Genomic DNA, 18,104 nt, shown 5'->3' on the forward strand with positions numbered 1-18,104 from the left:
GGGAGGTGGGGGGAAGTGGAGGAGTGGGCCTGGGCCCAAGGGTGTGGGGGAGGCTTATTACTCCCCTTCCCTCCCCTCTCCCGACCGCTGTCGTGTTGGACTGGGCCTGCTGCTCCCTGCCACTGCTGTGGCATACCACCTTCTCCCCTGGCTTGGGCTCGGTCCTCCTCCCCACCACATTGGGCCTGGGCCCACTCCCCCACTTCCCGCACCACCACCGCCATGGTGTGCTTGCTATTCTGCCAACTCATGTCAGGCCTGCTCCTCCCACCACCGCCGCTGCATCGTCTGGTGTCTGGCCCTGCAGGCGGCAATGACAGAAAGGGAATGTGGAGCAGGCTAAGGCCAGAGCCATGGCCTTTCCCCTCCGTTCTATCCACTCCATTGCCCCTGCCTCCAGGAAGCAGGGCGGGAGGTGGGGTGGGGGTTGGCCTTGCGCCCCCGCTCTGTCCCCTGTGTCCCCACCATCATGGCAGTGCTCCACCACACTGGCAGCTCCTGTTCGAACGCTTATTCGAACTCTGATTGACTGTTTGTCAGCCAATCAGAGCATGAATAAAGTGTTACAGACAGACTTAGGCTTTTATAATATTAGAATGATTTATTAAAATGATTGATAAAGCTCCTTCCACTTAGCTAGCTACTTGTGATGCATTACATCACAGTAAAACAGTTTCTAAAAAGTGTAAAACCTTTCTAAAACTTCATTAAATTTTGAAGAGGTGAATAAGGAGCATCTACCCTCTTTTAAAAAGTAGCACAATAGTTCAGTAAGTTTTTTGGAGTACTTGGCTTCACCTTTCATATTAATGTGTTATCAAGAAGATAACATAAAAGGAGAGGTGTTACTAGTTTAGTGCTGTGTATTGGTTAGAAGAAAAGAGACAATGATTGTATTCTCTCTTATTTATAGCTGGTATTCCTGGTTGATTAACAGCTTTGTCAATGGTAAGTGTCTGCCTTATTTAAAATTGAAACTTTTCTAACTAAAGGCCTACATTTATTCTGACATCAGCGGGAGATGTTGGTGCTAAATATTTTTTTTAATTGGGCAGCTTATTTATCTATCTAGGACTGGGCTTAGAAGTCTAGTTTTATGTTCCTATGTTTTAAGATTGGCTCAGGTTTAATTTTACAAATGTGAAAATAGTATTTGGGCTTCTCATTTCTTAGAACAGTACAGTATGGGAAAAGAGTGATTTTGTTTGTGAACCCAGAAATGATAGTAGTCCCATAGGGGATCAGTGAGCCCTAGAATAGTAAGTTTATAAAGGAATCTAGATTATTCTGATAATGCTATGAAGATAATTATATAAGCATCTTCTGCCTTTGCATCTCCTCTTTGTTAAGGAGTCTTGTTGATATGATGTGGGGAGGGAACCTCTCAGTCTGAAAGTGTTTCAGTTTACATGAAATACTTGCTCTGAGGCATTTACCTTAAAATGCTTTAACATTTTATCTCCAGGGGTATACGCTTTTGGATTCCTGTTTATGTTGCCCCAGCTATTTGTAAATTATAAGGTAAGTATAAATCTTGCTTATAATAATAGGATGTTTTTATTTTTCTGGATCTGCTTTTTTCCCACTTTTGTGACAATTTTTTACGTGTTTCTTTTCCTCCAGATGAAATCAGTTGCACATTTACCATGGAAGGCATTCACATATAAAGTAAGTAAAGCTATAATTTCAAAAAGATTTGTGCTGCCAAGCCAACAATAATCTTTTATTTGAGAAGCATAGCTTAACGAGGAATTTTTAAAAATTTAAATACTAGTTTAACACAACACATTTGGAAATTGTCAGGACTCCCCATGCTTTCCCAAGCCAATGAGTTCCCCACATTGCAGAACAACTGTGCTGTAGAATCTCATGTCTGGATCCTTGCCCACCTTTAAGATGTTTAAATCTTTGCTGCCACAACCCAAAAAGTACAGCTTGCCTCAGAATTGCAATTAATTTTACCCAGATTTGGTTTGCAGCTCTCTTCTTCTCTCAATGGACAGCCTTGTGGGTCTTTAGGGGCTGCTTCTATTCAGAGATTAGTAGTATTTCCAATCTGTCAATGGGCAGATGTATCACCTTGTGCATCTCTAAAGGGAGATCATGTTTTGCCAGGGAAGATATATTGCTCTCCTGTTCTATAACTCCTGTTTCAGCAGTAGACAAGAGTTACGGGCAACCTTGTGTGCTTTGGTCATGTTGGGTTCCAGCTTTCTCAGATGAGTCATCTGCCTGAACTGGCATGTTTTACTGACACCAGTGTCAAATGGCTGGTTGGTGTGGGTTTTCTTTCTCTTCCATCTGAAGAAAGGAGGGACTTGTGTAGAATTTAGTGCCTCCCAGTTGGAACTGGATCACAACAAAGTTAAGGTGGAAGTAGACATCTGCATGGCTGTACTAGATTGTTTCTGAGTGTGCACAGTAGCACAAGTCTAGATGCACAGGGATCTTTCCAGGCCAAAATGGATGTGTTTAAAACATTTAGCCATATGATGGAGCTTCAGTGGACTTGCAGTGGAATGGGTGACATGCTCTGGATTTCTGCTCCCCCACCTCTCTGATTTCAAGGCCTTCATGTCTGGGTGTCTGTGCCACGCAGATGAAGAGAGATTAAAGGGATTTTAGTGAGAATTTGGACATTTCAGCATATGGTGATAACTTTCATTTTATTAGTAACATAAAAAGCTTTCTCTTCCTACTCTACACACAGGGCTGAATGCCACTAATGTACAAGAAGCATGCTTCACCTGTCTGACAGATTTTTAAGAAGCTATAACTCATGTCAGATTACTTGAGATGAGAAAATACCGTATGGGCATTCTTTTAAGTATGGGGTTTACCCAAACATTTGCACACAAGAGAAGTAATTGGTAATGAAGCATTCCGAGGGAGTGAATTTGTTTTTATATCTCCTGTAATAATTTGTGACAAACAAAGATAAATAGTGGAATTTCTTTTCTAGTGTAACTGAATTCTTGTACCCCTCTTGCCAGTTATAAACCTAGTATAAATGGGAACGTACAGTATGTTAGTATCAATTGGTTCTGTTTGTGTTAGGATAAAAAGGCATTGCAGATCCCTTTGGTTGGAAGACCTAATCTTGCATTATATGTGCAGTATTTTGCATCCACAAGTGGCAGCTGTCCTAAGTGGTTTTAGGAGAAAAAATATAAAAAATTAAGTAACTAAAGAAAAAAAAAGCTCTGCAGGTAGAGACTGGAGAGGACCATGCTCAGCAGCTGGAGAATGAAACAGTGCTCTGCAACAGACTTAATTTTGAAAAAAAGATTAAAGGAGCTGGGATAAGTTTATGGAGAATATAGGTTGACAGAAAGGGGAATTCTGGCTCTCCAGTTAGGGTACAAGATGAGTATAATTGTGTTAGCAGTCTCCAGGTTGTTGAGCAGAGTGGAGGGTGTTTGTTTGTTTTCTGCCCATGCTTCTGGACTTTGCTGGTTGACACATGGGGCTGGAAAGGAATTTTTCCCTTCCTGGTTTTCACAGGTATCAGGGGTTTGTTTTCTTTTTTTCCCATCTCCCTCAGAAGCATTAGATATCAGCTGCAGCCAAGGCTTTAGCTTTTGACTGGGTTATGCTGATGCTGCAGCTGAGGCCAACAAAATCCAAAGGTTCCTGATTTAGAGGGTCTTGCATCTCTGCTGAGGGTCAAACCCATTGCCACATTTAGGATCAGGAAGGAATTTTACCTCACTGCCAGAATGGTATGGACTGTGAGGGTTGTTGCTTTCCTTTGTAGCAGGGGCCATGGTTGTCTTCTTTGGATCTCACAAGTATATTTTATCAACCTCTTCCTGTCCTTGCAGCAGCAAGAAATTGAGAATGTCTCTGTTTCTCTGCTTTACCTATAGCAGATTAGGGCAGGGGTCAACAACCTACTGGCTACAGATTGGATCTCGCCTAGGCATATGGGTTTTTGATAGGGTTCAGTGAAGGATGCTTCTTCCGTGCCAGGGCAGGAAGAAGCAGTGGTGGCAGTAGCTGGGTCATAGTGCCTACCTCTCACCCGAACTGGGTTGCTGACCACTGGGTTAGGGTGTTCTTAGTGTTTTGGGGCAGTGTGCTTAGTAGTTGTGCAACAGGGTTGTTTGTATAACTCCATGAATATGTGAAGCAAACACTTGTATAGGTTGGTTTGGGTAGGGAGATTCCTGCCATGAACAAGGTATTAGATTGAAAGGAACCATAGGCAACTTTTTGATTCTGTGCTGCCAGATGACATGGCAGCCTTAATGGCTGCTTATCACAGAGCCGCACCATAAGCTGATGCCGCCACATCTTTTGAATCATGAAAATTGCACTTGAACTAGGGGAAAATTGATCTGTGAAATATGTAGACAAGATGCCCTCTCCATGGACTGCCACCAATGACCCTAAGAGCAACACCGTTGGGAGTTTTGTACTCCTGGTAAGGTCACCCACGGCGGTATGGTCAAAGGTGAGGTATCAGATAAAGAGCAGTCCAACACAGGATAACATAGACATCAGTGGTGGAGCAGGTTGATAAAGAAAGCATACTTCTTAACAGCTGTGAAGGTGAATGAAAGCTGCAGTGGAAGAGTAACCCCAGTCATCCTGAACCTCCTTGCCACTGGACACAGGTTTCTCCTCTGCCAAGATCTGTGTGGTTTCCGATGTGTAATGACCTCCTTATGTAAAAAAAAGCCACGCACACGCTTCTCCCACTGCATCCAACATCTACCACAATAACCAGTCACGAATACCCATAACATCTACAAAGTCCTGTGGTGATGGACGAGTGGTGATGGGGACAGATGAAGTAATTGCCAGGAGTCTCTAGTCACAAGTCCATATTCAGGCAGCAGTCACGTGTTGGGCCCTTCACCCTTGGAGTGGAACAGCAGAGTGATAAGGCAGCTGTGACTGTGACAGAGCAGTCCTTTCTTAGATTCCCATTGCTCATCCTGCCTGGGGTTTAGAAAAGGTGCCCGAAACATAGGCTTTCCTACTTTATCTTACCCAACTGGATAGCTGCTTTCAGGGAAATCGCTCAAATTGCAGTCAAAACACAAAAATGTCCTTTGCATGCCAGAATATATGAAACCTATTGGATGACCTGAGCAGTGAACCCTAATGAACATGATTGATGTCACTAAGTGACGATTGGTCCAGCAATTATCGGCTCCTCTCAAACACAGGTCATATGAATGGCTTTTAGATCTTGCACTCTTACGATGATGTAGTTGAGAAAGTGCCGTTGTTCTGAGCGGAGGTGTTGCCATGTTGTTTTGTACCTGTAATGTCATCTGAAGATAGTAATAACGAGGTCATGGTCTGCACATTTACTGAGTAAGAGGATGCCATTGGAATTGGCCTTGCCCACTCCTTCCTTCCTAATGGTGCCCCTCCACATGCTACATCCACTTGCATTGAAATCTCCAAGGAGGAAGATCTTATCCTCTTTCTAGATGAGTCAGGATTTCATCAAGGTCAGCAAAAACCTGTTCTTTGTTCTTCCCCAGTATCGAGTGTTTTGGCGTATGCACTAGTAATGGTAGTAAACAAATTGTTTGTCAGTTGAAGGTGGAGAATTATGAGGCACTCATTAATGCCAACAGGGAATTCAGTTCTTTGGCTGCCAGTCCAGTTCTTACTGGTGAAACCAGTGCTGTGTACTTGCCTGTCATTCACATGTTTCTCTTTCCAGAAGGATATATAGCCACCCCCTCCTCCATCAGATGGCCTTCATCTGCATGCCTGGCCTCACTGAGAGCAGCAATATTGATGTTGTATTATGAGAGTTCTCAGGTCACAGTAGCTGTTCTACATTCAGATCTGTCACTACTCAGGTCTGAAGGTGGCAGTACTCTCCTCAAGGATTAGTCCATCAAAAAGTGCTAGAAGGAGCACTACCAAAAGCTCCTGAACCAAGAATCAGCGGTGACTGAAATCATCAAATCCATCCTGCAGCATCCAGTAAGGGAAGCACTTGCCAATCTACCAGGTGTTAAGACAGATGAAAACAACAAAGCATCTGGCCCTGATGGCATACCAACTGAGGTCTTCAAAGTTGGTGGGGAAACTATGACCAACAAGCTCCACACTTTTTCAATATCTGGAACACTGAGGAAATTTCTGCTGACCTAAGGAATACCAATTTTGTCACCATTTTTAAAAAAGGAGATAAGTCTGTCTTTGAAAACTATCGCGGTTTTGCCGTCTTCTCCATCCTCGCTCAAATTCTGATGAGCCAACTACTCCTTGCAGAAGAAATTCTTCCCAAGTCTCAATGTGGCTTCAGACCATCGAGAGGCACCATGACATGATTTTTGTGGTCTGGCAGATCCAGGAAAAATGCCAAGAACAACAGTAGGAACTACATATGGCCTTTATCCATTTGACCAAAGTCTTCAACCCTGATAACTGTGAGGCTTTATGGAAGATCTTATCAAAGTTTGGCTGCCCGGGAAAATTTATCAAGACTCCTTCGTGACCAGATGACTGCCTCCATCCTTTGCAGTGGCTTTGCTATGGAGCCCTTTGCCATTTGAACTGGCGTCAAGCAGGGCTGCGTGATTGCATCAGTTCTGTTTTCCATCTTTCTTGCAGGGTCTGCTCCCTCCTGGGGTCTCTGGCGCGCCAGCTGGAGGAGCTCCAGGCCACAGTCCAGAGACTGCGTGCCATCAGGGACTGTGAGCAGGAGATAGACTCCTACTGCCAGGCCCTTCTCCCCCGGGAGCCGCAGGGGAGAGCTCCGTCTCCCTTCATGACTAAGGAGGACTCTGGGACCTCCCGCTCTGCCCAGTCAGGGGCATGGACCAAGGTGGTCAAGGGCCCGAAGGCTCGCCACACCAAGGGCCCTCCCTCGCTGGAGCTTAGCAACAGGTTCGCACCTCTTGCAGCCCCAGCAGAGACTGCTCAGTTGCCAGCTCCCGCAGGCAACCCAGGCTCGACCACAGCTACTGGCCCCGCTCTCCCCAAGACAAAACGAAAGGTGTTTGTTGTGGGAGACTCCATCCTGCGGGGCACTGAGGGGGCAATCTGCCGCCCCAACCCCTTAGCCCGGGAAGTCTGCTGCTTCCCGGGGGCCCGCATCCGAGACATTGCGGAGAGGATCCTGCAGCTCCTCCGGCCCACAGACCACTACCCCATGCTCCTTATTCACGTGGGCACCAATGACATGGCTCGGAGCACCCCCAGCCAGGTCATGAGGCGCTACAGGGAGTTGGGAGCGGGGCTTAGGGGTCTGGGAGCTCAGGTGGTGTTTTCGTCGATCCTCCCAGTCTCAGGCTATGGGCTGAGGAGGGAGAGGAGGATCCACACAGTGAACCAAAGACTGCAGCGCTGGTGTCATCGGGAAGGCTTTGGCTTCCATGACCACAGCCCGCTCTTTGGTGAGAGAGGCAGCGAGCTGCTGGGAAGAGATGGCCTCCACCTCTCTCCCCTGGGGAGGAGGCTTTTCTCAGCCAGGCTGGCTGACCTGCTCCACCGGGCTTTAAACTAAGCCCGTTGGGGAATGGGGGGACTACTGCCACTGCTGGCCCGCTGAGCGACCCTTGCAAAGCCAGCGGACCAAGGCACTTAAGGGAGCCCACCCCTGCCCCAGTCCTGGCACAATCTGTGGGCAAGGCTAGAGCCCCCAAGGGGACACTTGCCTGCCTGTACACTAATGCCAGGAGCCTGGGCAACAAGCACGATGAGCTCGTCCTCCTGCTCAGTGCAATGAAATACGATGTCATTGGGATAACAGAGACCTGGTGGGACTCCACCCATGACTGGACCACGGGTATAGAGGGCTATACCCTGTACAGGAGGGATCGTGTTGACAAAAGGGGCGGGGGTGTAGCTCACTATGTGAAGGAAGGCTACATGTCCCTGCAAGCTGATGTTGGCGACCGGCATGGACAGCTAGAGACCCTCTGGGTAAAAATTCGTGGGGAATATGGCACAGGGGACACAACGGTGGGAGTCTACTACAGACCTCCCACTCAAAGTCCCGAGCTTGACCAGGAGTTCGCCCGGGAACTGACTGAGGCCGCTTGCTCCAGGACCTTGGTTGTCATGGGTGACTTCAATTACTCGGACATCTCGTGGGAAGATCACTCAGCAAAATCCGAGCGGTTGCAAAGCTTTCTCTTGTGCATGGATGACCTCTACCTCACTCAAGAAGTCTATGGGCCAACGAGAGGCAAAGCGCTGCTCGACCTGGTACTGGCTACGGTGGACGACCTAATCAGCGACCTAGTGATCGATGGGAAGCTGGGTGACAGCGACCACGAGCTGATCACCTTCACCATCCGCCGTAAAGCTGGCAAGTCAGTCAGCAACACAGAAGTCCTTGACTTCAGAAAAGCCGACTTTGACAAGCTCAAGAGGCTAGTCGGTCAGGCCCTCAGGGACCATAACCCCAGGGAGATGGGAGTTCAAGAAGAGTGGTTGCTTCTCAAGGAAGCGATCCTCAACGCACAAGCTAAATCTATTCCAACACGGAGGAAAGGCAGCAAGAAGGCACAGCAGCCCCCCTGGCTCTCCAGGGACCTAGCGGACCTCCTGTGGCTTAAAAGGAAAGCCTACAAAGGATGGAGGATGGGATTCACCTCCAAGGAGGATTACTCCGCGCTGGTCCGGTCCTGCAGGGAGCAAACCAGGAAAGCCAAGGCTGCAACTGAACTCCAACTAGCTTCAAGCATCAGGGACAACAAAAAGTCCTTTTTCAGATATGTGGGGAGCCGGAGGAAAAGCAAGGGCAACGTTGGACCCCTGCTAAACCAGATGGGGCAACTGGCAACTGACGCCCAGGAAAAAGCCAACCTATTAAATAGGTACTTTGCGTCAGTCTTTCATCAGTCCCATGGGACGCCCATGCCTGCTATGGGACAGGGAGATCCGGGTGATGTGGATCCCCTACCCTCCATAAATGCTGACCTCGTGAAGGAACACCTTGAGAAGCTGGATACCTTCAAGTCAGCCGGCCCTGACAATTTGCACCCCAGGGTACTCAAGGAGCTGGCGAGCATCATAGCCCAGCCCCTGGCACGGATCTTTGAAAACTCCTGGCGCTCTGGTGTAGTGCCCGAAGACTGGAAGAAGGCCAATGTGGTGCCGATCTTCAAGAAAGGGAGGAGAGTGGATCCGGCTAACTACAGGCCCATTAGCCTGACTTCTATCCTGGGGAAGATCTTAGAAAAGTTTCTTAAGGAGGCCATCCTTGAGGGACTGGCCCAGGCTAACATCCTAAGGGATAGCCAGCACGGGTTTGTTGCGGGTAGGTCTTGTTTGACCAACCTCATTTCCTTCTATGACCAGGTGACCTATCACCTGGACAAGGGAGAAGAGATTGATGTCATATATCTTGACTTCAAAAAAGCTTTTGATCTGGTATCCCATGATCACCTCTTGGCCAAACTGCCCAGTTGTGGCCTTGGCTCCACCACGATCCGCTGGCTGGGAAATTGGCTCCGTGGTCGGACCCAGAGGTATGTGATTGATGGCAGTCACTCATCGTGGTGCCCTGTGACCAGTGGGGTCCCTCAAGGCTCTGTCCTGGGACCCATACTGTTCAACATCTTCATTAACGATGTGGACATTGAAGTCAGGAGTGGACTGGCCAAGTTCGCCGATGACACCAAACTTTGGGGCAAAGCATCTATGCCAGAAGATAGGCGGGTGATCCAGGCTGACCTGGACAAGCTCAGCAAATGGGCAGACGAGAACCTCATGGTGTTTAACACCGAAAAATGCAAGGTTCTCCACCTTGGGAGGAAAAACCTGCAGCACCCTTATAGGCTCGGCAGTGCTACGTTGGTTAGCACTATGGAAGAAAGGGATTTGGGGGTCATCATTGACCACAAGATGAACATGAGCCTGCAATGCGATGCTGCGGCTAATAAAGCGACCAAAACACTGGCTTGCATCCATAGATGCTTCTCGAGGAAATCCCGGGACGGCATTCTCCCCTTGTACTCGGCCTTGGTGAGGCCGCAGCTGGAGTACTGCGTCCAGTTTTGGGCTCCACAATTCAAAAAGGATGTGGAGAAGCTTGAGAGAGTCCAGAGGAGAGCCACGCGCATGATCAGAGGTCAGGAAAACAGATCTTACGATGACAGGCTGAGAGACATGGGACTCTTTAGCCTGGAAAAGGACAGGCTCAGGGGTGATCTGATGGCCACCTATAAGTTTATCAAGGGTGACCACCAGGATCTGGGGGAACGTTTGTTCACCAGAGCGCCCCATGGGATGACGAGGTTGAACGGTCACAAACTTCTGCAAGACTGTTTTAGGCTGGACATAAGGAAGAATTTCTTTACTGTCCGAGCCCCCAAGGTCTGGAACAGTCTGCCAGCGGAGGTGGTTCAGGCACCTACATTGAACACCTTCAAGAGTAAATTGGATGCTTATCTTGCTGGGATCCTATGACCCCAGCTGAGTTCCTGCCCTTTGGGCAGGGGGCTGGACTCGATAATCTCCCGAGGTCCCTTCCAGCCCTCATGTCTATGAAATCTATGAAATTGGATGTAGGCTTCATGGCATATAGAGAGAGCTACACCTCAGGTTGATGGCAATTTAATCATCCTCGTTGAAGCTGTTCTGATCTAATAGGCTAATTGTTAGGTTTGAGGGATTTCTTGTAGTAAACTAATGAAAATTATTTTACTTTGACAGTCCTATAAGGTTTTTAAAATATTCTGTTCTTGTACTCCTAAAATATGCCTTTAATTTACGGTAAAATAGGTTGAAACAGAAAGTGAGAAAATAACTGTTTCATTGCTTAAATTACTACATTTGTTTCCCTGATGCATTGTCTTACTTCTTTCTTGTGTCTTTTGCCTGGTTTAAATATGATGCAGGCTGAAACACCTAGTACTTTGTTTTGTAGTCCATTTAATTAGAATTTTAACTTAAGGCTTGAATATTGGTAGAAATGTTGAAGTAATTTGTGTGTGGAGTTAATGTTCTATGTTTCTCAGCACCTGCTTTTTTAATTTGTGAAAATGTTTCCTTTTTGGAGATGTGAATATAGTATTGCATTGTTGGCAGTACTACCAGCTGAATTGTACTGAATATCTTTACTGAAAATAATTATTTTATTTATAGGCGTTCAATACCTTCATTGATGATATCTTTGCTTTTATCATCACTATGCCAACATCTCATAGACTGGCATGTTTTAGAGATGATGTTGTGTTCCTGGTCTACCTTTACCAAAGATGGTAAGTTTTTCTCCTATGCCTCTTCTTTGATACATATTTACTATTGCTAGTCAAAATATGAAGATCCATGTAACTACATCAGCCAAAAAATAAAGAAACAAAAATAATAGTTCAGTGAAGATTTAAAAGTTTCCCTTTTATTGCATATTAATGTATAGTATACTGTGTTTTAAAATCAAGTAAGTCTTGAACATTTACCAGTCTTTAGATCCTCTTAGAGATCACTCAGACGTTCTTTCAGGACAGCACTTATCCCCAATCTGATGGCTGATTCTTATTTACATAATTAGGCTCGCCTGCCTTTTAACATTTGCTTGAAAATCCCTCAAGACCAAGTAGGAAGCATATTCTGGTAAAGCAGTTCCTTCAGTAAAATCAAATCTTGCTTTCTTTAAAACAAAATTCTAGCCCTCAGTTTACAAAGATAATTTTGCAAATAAACAAATAGCATAATCTTCCCAAATCTGTGGATGACTCCATTGGTTTCTGCTACTCGGTTTTGCCATGCAGCAGAATAAAATTAACCACTTCCCCTGCTGTGCTTCAGACAGAACCTTGTATTAGTAGTGAGGGTGTCAAGAATTGACTGCAGCTTCATGTTTGTTGGAGGGGGTTATCCAAAAGTAGACTCTCGAGTTATTGTTTGAAGAGTAAGTTTTGAAAAGGAGATGTGGAGAGAAACTTTTCAGTAGTAGCAGAGACCTTCCATCCCCCATTCCTGCTCTCAGCCCCTTTTAGCATGCAGTGAGTACTGGAGATCATCTTAACAAAAAGGTTTTGAAGGAGACCCAAGGGGACCTTCGTTCCGTCTGTTAAAGATGGGTTGAGCTTCAGATTTGGAAGCAGAAGACTGTTCTAAAGGATTTTCTACTTGAGGACCTAATAGTGTTCGTAGGCTGGTGCTCAGGAGACAAAGCAGATGATGAGCAGGGAATGCTCTTTTAGCAGACTGAGCAGCAATTGATACGGTCTTTTACTAGGAATCAACCCTACATGTAATTAATTCATATTATTTTTCCCAAAAGGCTTTATCCCGTGGATAAGAGCAGAATGAATGAATATGGAGAAAGTTATGAAGAAAAGCCAAAAATCCACAGAGAATAATTAACATAATTCTAGACGGTTCTTTCCTTGGACTGCTACTGGCTACTTGTATTATGTGGTTTGAAGGAAGAAATAAGATTGGATTGCGAAACAAGAGTATTTTAAAGTTATGACAGGACTTCATGGACAATACATCTTCTACATTGCCAAAATCTATTTTTGATGATTCTCCAACATTTCAAAGTTCCTTTTGTTGATTCCTTGAAGTTATCAGCGTGTCTGCCAGATGTCACTCAATAGCTAGACTTCTAAACTTTTCCATGAAACTTAAATATTAATTTGTCTTCGTTGTTGTAATGACTCTCTAAATGCGTCTTTTGAAACAGCTCAGTAACTGGAAGTGTGGTGCCTGCACTGACAAGGGGATGCTAAGCCATGAAAACTACAGTAAGCCAGTGGTTAGGTTACAACAGAATTAATGTCACTGCAGAACCACATACACATCCAAATGTGCCACACAAAGCCATGTTCAGCTGACACAGGATATGGAAGTTTTGAAGCTGATTGATTTAAGCTATATGTAGACTTTAAAACAAGCTCACTGTTTCAAATATTCCTCCTGGATGGAAGGGGAAATAACCCAAATGAACAAAATATATGACAAATATTTGCCAGGCTTTAAGCCCATAATAGGATTTAGATGTTTATTATTAAAAGGCAGAGGCTTTTCAGTAAGACAAAGGAAAAAAAATCCAAAAATTCATGAGCATGTGCAGCAAGTGATTTATTTTTAGTACATATCTAATGTTGCCTCAACCCTTTTTGTATTTGCTAGCACAATACCCTGCAATTTCCCATCAATATAGGTTTTTATATTGGCACGTGAGCCATTGTGGTATACCTCTTGCTACATATATGTTTGCATGATAGACACTGTTGTGATCTATTGTGCCAATTCTCTTTCATGAGAAATGTTTTCTTGGTTCTCTCGATTTCTATAACATTAACTGGGAAAAATAAAGCATAATGCATTCAAATAATGGGAAGGTACTTTGTTTGACCCAGTAGATGCTCAGAAAATCAGTGCATAAAATCATCTTTTAAAAATGTGCCTGTTAAGTTAAACTGTTTACTAAAGCACATACTTCCAGTAACAGCAATGTTGCTTAAAAGGCAGTTTCTCTCTAGCTGTCTATCATGTTATCAATTTGGGTATGTGTTAATCAGATTTCAATTCAGCACTTTAGAGAGTGTTTAGACTGTGCTGAAAAGAATGTACATTCAAACTGCAGAAAAACCTTATGCATTTAGAGCCCCTATTTCTATGGTTTTATGAAGCAAATTTCCATTTCATTGGCTATGCTTGAAAAGACATGTTGCTTCATTAGTGGCAAATAAAATGTCTGATTCTGACAACCAGGTTCATTCCTTGGCAGTGACTTTTGTTTTAAAGATAATTTGGCAACTTTTAATGAACATAGATTTTATTTCTCCAGAACATGTTGCTGGATTTTGAATTTTTGTTTTTTAATTACTCTGTTTTTATTGGAGTCTGTCAATTTATTTTAACTTCATGATGTCACTAATTCAAAATGTAAATGATAAATGATGATTTGTTTCATGAAATAGTTTTTTACCATATCCTAATGTTATGGTGGTCTGTAGGCACTTGTTTTGGTTATTCATGAGAAAACAGGAATATGCCTGCCTGACTTGTCCCACTGGTGTAAGCAGACCCCTTTACACCAATACAGCATAGTAAAAGAGACTAACGAGAGATATGAATTTAACTTGTGCCCAGTTCAAGACCTCTTTATACAGGCATACCTCGGAGATATTGCAGGTTTGGTTCCAGACCACCGCAATAAAGTGAATATCGCAATAAAGCGAGTCACACGAATTTTTTGGTTTCCCAGTGCATATAAAAGTTATGTTTACACTATACCGTAGTCTATTAAGTATGCAATAGCATTATGTCTAAAAAAACAATGTACATACCTTAATTAAAAATATTTTATTGCTAAAAAATGCTAACCATCATCTGAGCCTTCAGCGAGTCGTAATCTTTTTGCTGGTGGAAGGTCTTGCCTCGATGTCGATGGCTGCTGACTGATCAGGGTGGTGGTTGCTGAAGTTTGAAATATTGCGAGAATTACCAAAATGTGACACAGAGACACGAAGTGAGCAAATGCTGTTGGAAAAATGGCGCCGATAGACTTGCTCGACGCAGGGTTGCCACAAACCTTCAATTTGTAAAAAATGCAATATCTGCAAAGCGCAATAAAGCGAAGCGCAATAAAACGAGGTATGCCTGTACTGGCAGCCCTATACGGGAGCTTTAATGAAAACAGAATCAGGCAGTGAGACTACCAGCGACACTGTAGCATGTCCATAAATATTGGTAGGATTGGTACTATAGTTCATATAAACCATGCATTTATTTTATCCTGATGCCAACTACTGCTCTTTGTTATTAGAGACTTGTCTCATCTGTTTCATAATAAACAATGATATTTTTATGTGTTGAAAATAATTGTTCTGGTATTAAATAATTTATTGAATGTACCCTTTTGTGACATTTTAAAATCAATTTGAGGTGACCTCTGAAAATCTAATTTACTGTAGTCAGGTACTTCTAATATTTCAGCATTCCTTTTCTGCATGTAATTATTTGAAAATCATTCCTTAATCTTTGTCTTGCCAGGTTTTTTTTATTATCCTTTGTAACTTTCCATGTTCCATAACTTTCCGATCATGATAAGTGATTAATCACTTCTCGCGCACGGTGGTCATGCTGAGTATAAGGTTTGAGGTTTTAAGGCAACAAGACTTTGTGAAGCTCTAATGAGTCAATAATCTGTTTTCTGCAGTCAGTGTACAAATAAAATAAAGCATTTATGTCTGAGACTGACTGAGTTCTGATTTCTTATTGGAAAGGGTGTGAGAGAGAATTTGTGTTACTGATGGTAGTCGATGCATAGACTAAACGAAATAAACTTTCCAATGCAGTAATCTTTTTAATAATCTTACAGAAACCATGGAGAAACATCCAGTTGAAAATTTTGAGTGTTTGTGTACTTAAAAACACTCCTGCTTAAAAATATCTCAGTGTTACAGATGTGGAAATGACTGCCATGAATCATGCTCTCTAGACCGCTGACCATTTTTGCTTTCCACTGGACTCTTTCCAATTTATCCATGTTTCAAGGTGCAGTGCAGCCAACTGGATACGGTGCTCCAACTGAGCCTGCACCAGTATATTCTGGATGGGCAAGGGACACTCTTGTTCATACCTAGTATGCTATTGCCTTTTTTTGCAATAAGAGCACCCTGTGGATTGATTCAGCTTGATTCAGCTTGTGGTGCACTATAATGCACCACATATTTTTCTGTAGGACAGCAGCCTAACTAATAGATTTAGATGAGAAAGGCACCATTTAGAGCAGGTTACTACTACTTTACCACAGGTTTTTATTACCAGTTTCCCTAGATTTTCATTCAAGATGGCAATAATGCAGTTCTACTACCACAGTGTATGTTTTTATTAAATGCTATGGTTTATCATTTCACAACCTTGCCATTGCCCTTTAGCCCAATTGTCGTGTTAATGTGTCAGTCAATGTAGGAGAGGCCAGGATTTCTTAGGGTGTTGTCTTTCCTTGGACCAACTGTGTAGTAGAGTTGGACAAATTTTCGAGAACTTTTTTCCTCAGACAAAGCACGCAAGACAAAAATTGCTTTCAAAAGCTTGTCTATCTCTACTACACAGTTGGTTCAACACAAGGTATTGCCCTAAGAAATCCTTGCCTCACATAACCTGGACCCTTGCCGCTTAAAACATCACCTACACGCTCAGTAAATGTAGGTCTTCGCTGGGGCTGGGTCGGGAAGGCTCTTGCGCCCAAGAAAGCACAGAGCTGTTTGTGGGAGAGGTGGACGCGTTGCAGCCGCAGGCTGGTGAAACGCGCGCAGGTAGAAGCGAGGAAAGGGAAGAACGGCGGAGGAAGAGGGGAAGCAGCACTGCAGCGCCTCCCTCCACCTGCTCTTGCTTCAGATCTAGACCTAGCCCGCCTAGGGCCGGGCTCATCCTTCGGTGGGCTCTAGACAAGCAGATTCGTGGGCCGCGGTGCGAGGCAGGGAGGGGGTAGCCGCCGCCACCCTCACGCGCGAGGAGGCGGGGCTGCGTGGGGCCCGCACGTGTGTCCGCCCCGCCCCGCGGCTGGCGGAGCATGTGCGGCGGGGACCTGACTGGCCGGGGTTGGGGGCGGCATGGCGGGCGCGGGCTGGGGGCCGCTGGCGGTGCTGCGCGGCTGCTACGCGGAGACGCTGGCGCTGGAGGCTTTCGTGCAGCGGGAGCAGGCGGCAGCGGAGGCCGGGGCCGGGCCGGAGCTGCTGCGGCCGGCGGACCCCGCGCTCTACCGCGCCTTTGCGGAGCGCCTCGTGGTGGCGGTGCCGCGCGGCGCCCGCGCCCTGCCCCGCCCGCTCTGCTTCCGACAGGTACCCCCGGGGGCGGGCCACGGCACGGGGGGGAGGGCGCCGTCTGCTCGCCTCTGCTCGCTGCGGCGACCCCGGGTCCCCTGTGCCCTCGCCCGCCTGCGGGCTTGGGAGAGGAGACGGCGGCGGCAGCTGCGCGCGCACCGGGTCTCGCCGCGCTCCTGCACACGTCCCGCTCCACTCCACGCACCCCCGCTGCTTCCTGTTCACACACGCACTCTCAGTCTCAGTGTTCCCCCTACACGCGCGCACACATTGTTCCTCTTGCGCACCCCCCATTGCTCTCCTTACACGCCCCATTATTACCCCCTACAAACACACTCATTGCGGCCCCCCCCACATGAGTACACATGCAGGGGGGTGCCCTGGTCCCAGGAGGGAAGGCATTTAGGTTGGGGGGGAAGGGAGATGGAGCTCCCCCTTTTCCTCTCCCAAAAGAAGATGCTGCCCTGAGCTGGGGGCCTGGCTTGAGGATGTGGTGAGCAGGGATCTTGGTTTTCTCTGATTTAAAAAAAAAAAAATCCTTAATTTTTGGTTTAAAAAAAGTAACTCCAAATCCATATTTTTCTGTGATTTTTTTTTTTAAATGTAACACCCCTAATATATAGAGAGAGAGATAGTGGTGTTTCATTTATATCACAGACAGCTGTGGCTTTGAGGTTACTTTTTTTTTTTAACTGAAAAATGGGCATTTTTTAAAATCCAAGAGCACCAGGATCCCTGCTCATGAGCTCTCTCCAAGTTCAAGGCACCCCAGGGTTCAAGGCATCAGTGCAGTAGGGCTGTCCCTGCAGTTTTAAAATGAGGTTGGACCAATGATTCTCTACCAGCGTGTTGCCGCGCCCTTTGCGTGTCTTGAGATTCTCTTGGGTGTGCCACAATGTGTCATGCGAGGCTAGCACTATCAGGTGTGCCACCATGGTTCATAAGATGTACCCAGAGATGTCAGACAGGAAGAGTGTCCAAAGCGTTCTGACTGGCCCTTGTATTTCTGAGGCCTTTCATCTATTTGTAGTAAAAAAAGTACAAAAGAACCCAGTGAGAACTAGGAGCTAGTATTTTCAAAGGGGGGACCTCAGGTCTCTTCGAGCGGGGGGGGTCATGTTTCCTGAGAGGTGCCTTGAGTCTAAAAAGGTTGAGAACCAGTGCTATAAGCCGTGCAAGGGTCGGGGGAGGGGGTTCCTCTTTTCCTGCTGAAGTGTGAGCGCAAAGTTCCTGGTCCCTAGGCTGGGGTTGGGTAAAACAAAAGGTTGGGTGTCCAGGGCTTGTTTGCTCTGCTCTTTCTCATGAAGGAGCATTTAAAAATTGAACAGGAACAGCCTTCATTGTAATTGGGGCTGAATAATGCAATTCTCGTGTTGCAGAAAGAGAAGAGCG

The 18,104-nt window shown here is 45.5% G+C and overlaps 2 protein-coding genes across 5 annotated transcripts in view; both read left to right on the forward strand.

Moving 5' to 3' along the window:
* Positions 1-15,140, forward strand: part of CLPTM1L (CLPTM1 like) — a 56,224-nt gene extending 41,084 nt beyond the window's left edge. Inside the window, exons 13-17 of the mRNA XM_090039120.1 lie at positions 914-948; positions 1,466-1,521; positions 1,624-1,668; positions 11,074-11,189; positions 12,215-15,140. Of these exons, the coding sequence (XP_089895246.1) occupies positions 914-948; positions 1,466-1,521; positions 1,624-1,668; positions 11,074-11,189; positions 12,215-12,293 (331 nt within the window). The 3' untranslated portion in view covers positions 12,294-15,140. The remainder of the gene's footprint in view (positions 1-913; positions 949-1,465; positions 1,522-1,623; positions 1,669-11,073; positions 11,190-12,214) is intronic.
* Positions 15,141-16,475: 1,335 nt separating this feature from the next.
* Positions 16,476-18,104, forward strand: part of TERT (telomerase reverse transcriptase) — a 56,123-nt gene continuing 54,494 nt past the window's right edge. For all 4 annotated transcript variants that reach the window (XR_016441327.1, XM_090039121.1, XM_090039122.1 and 1 more), the window contains exon 1: positions 16,476-16,730. Coding sequence is in view for 3 of the 4 variants with exons in the window: in XM_090039121.1 (XP_089895247.1) it covers positions 16,503-16,730 (228 nt within the window). In the remaining variant the exon portion in view is untranslated. The remainder of the gene's footprint in view (positions 16,731-18,104) is intronic.

Source organism: Crocodylus siamensis, chromosome 3, assembly GCF_052110815.1.
Source record: "Crocodylus siamensis isolate JL-2025a chromosome 3, ASM5211081v1, whole genome shotgun sequence".
Lineage (NCBI taxonomy): Eukaryota > Metazoa > Chordata > Crocodylia > Crocodylidae > Crocodylus > Crocodylus siamensis.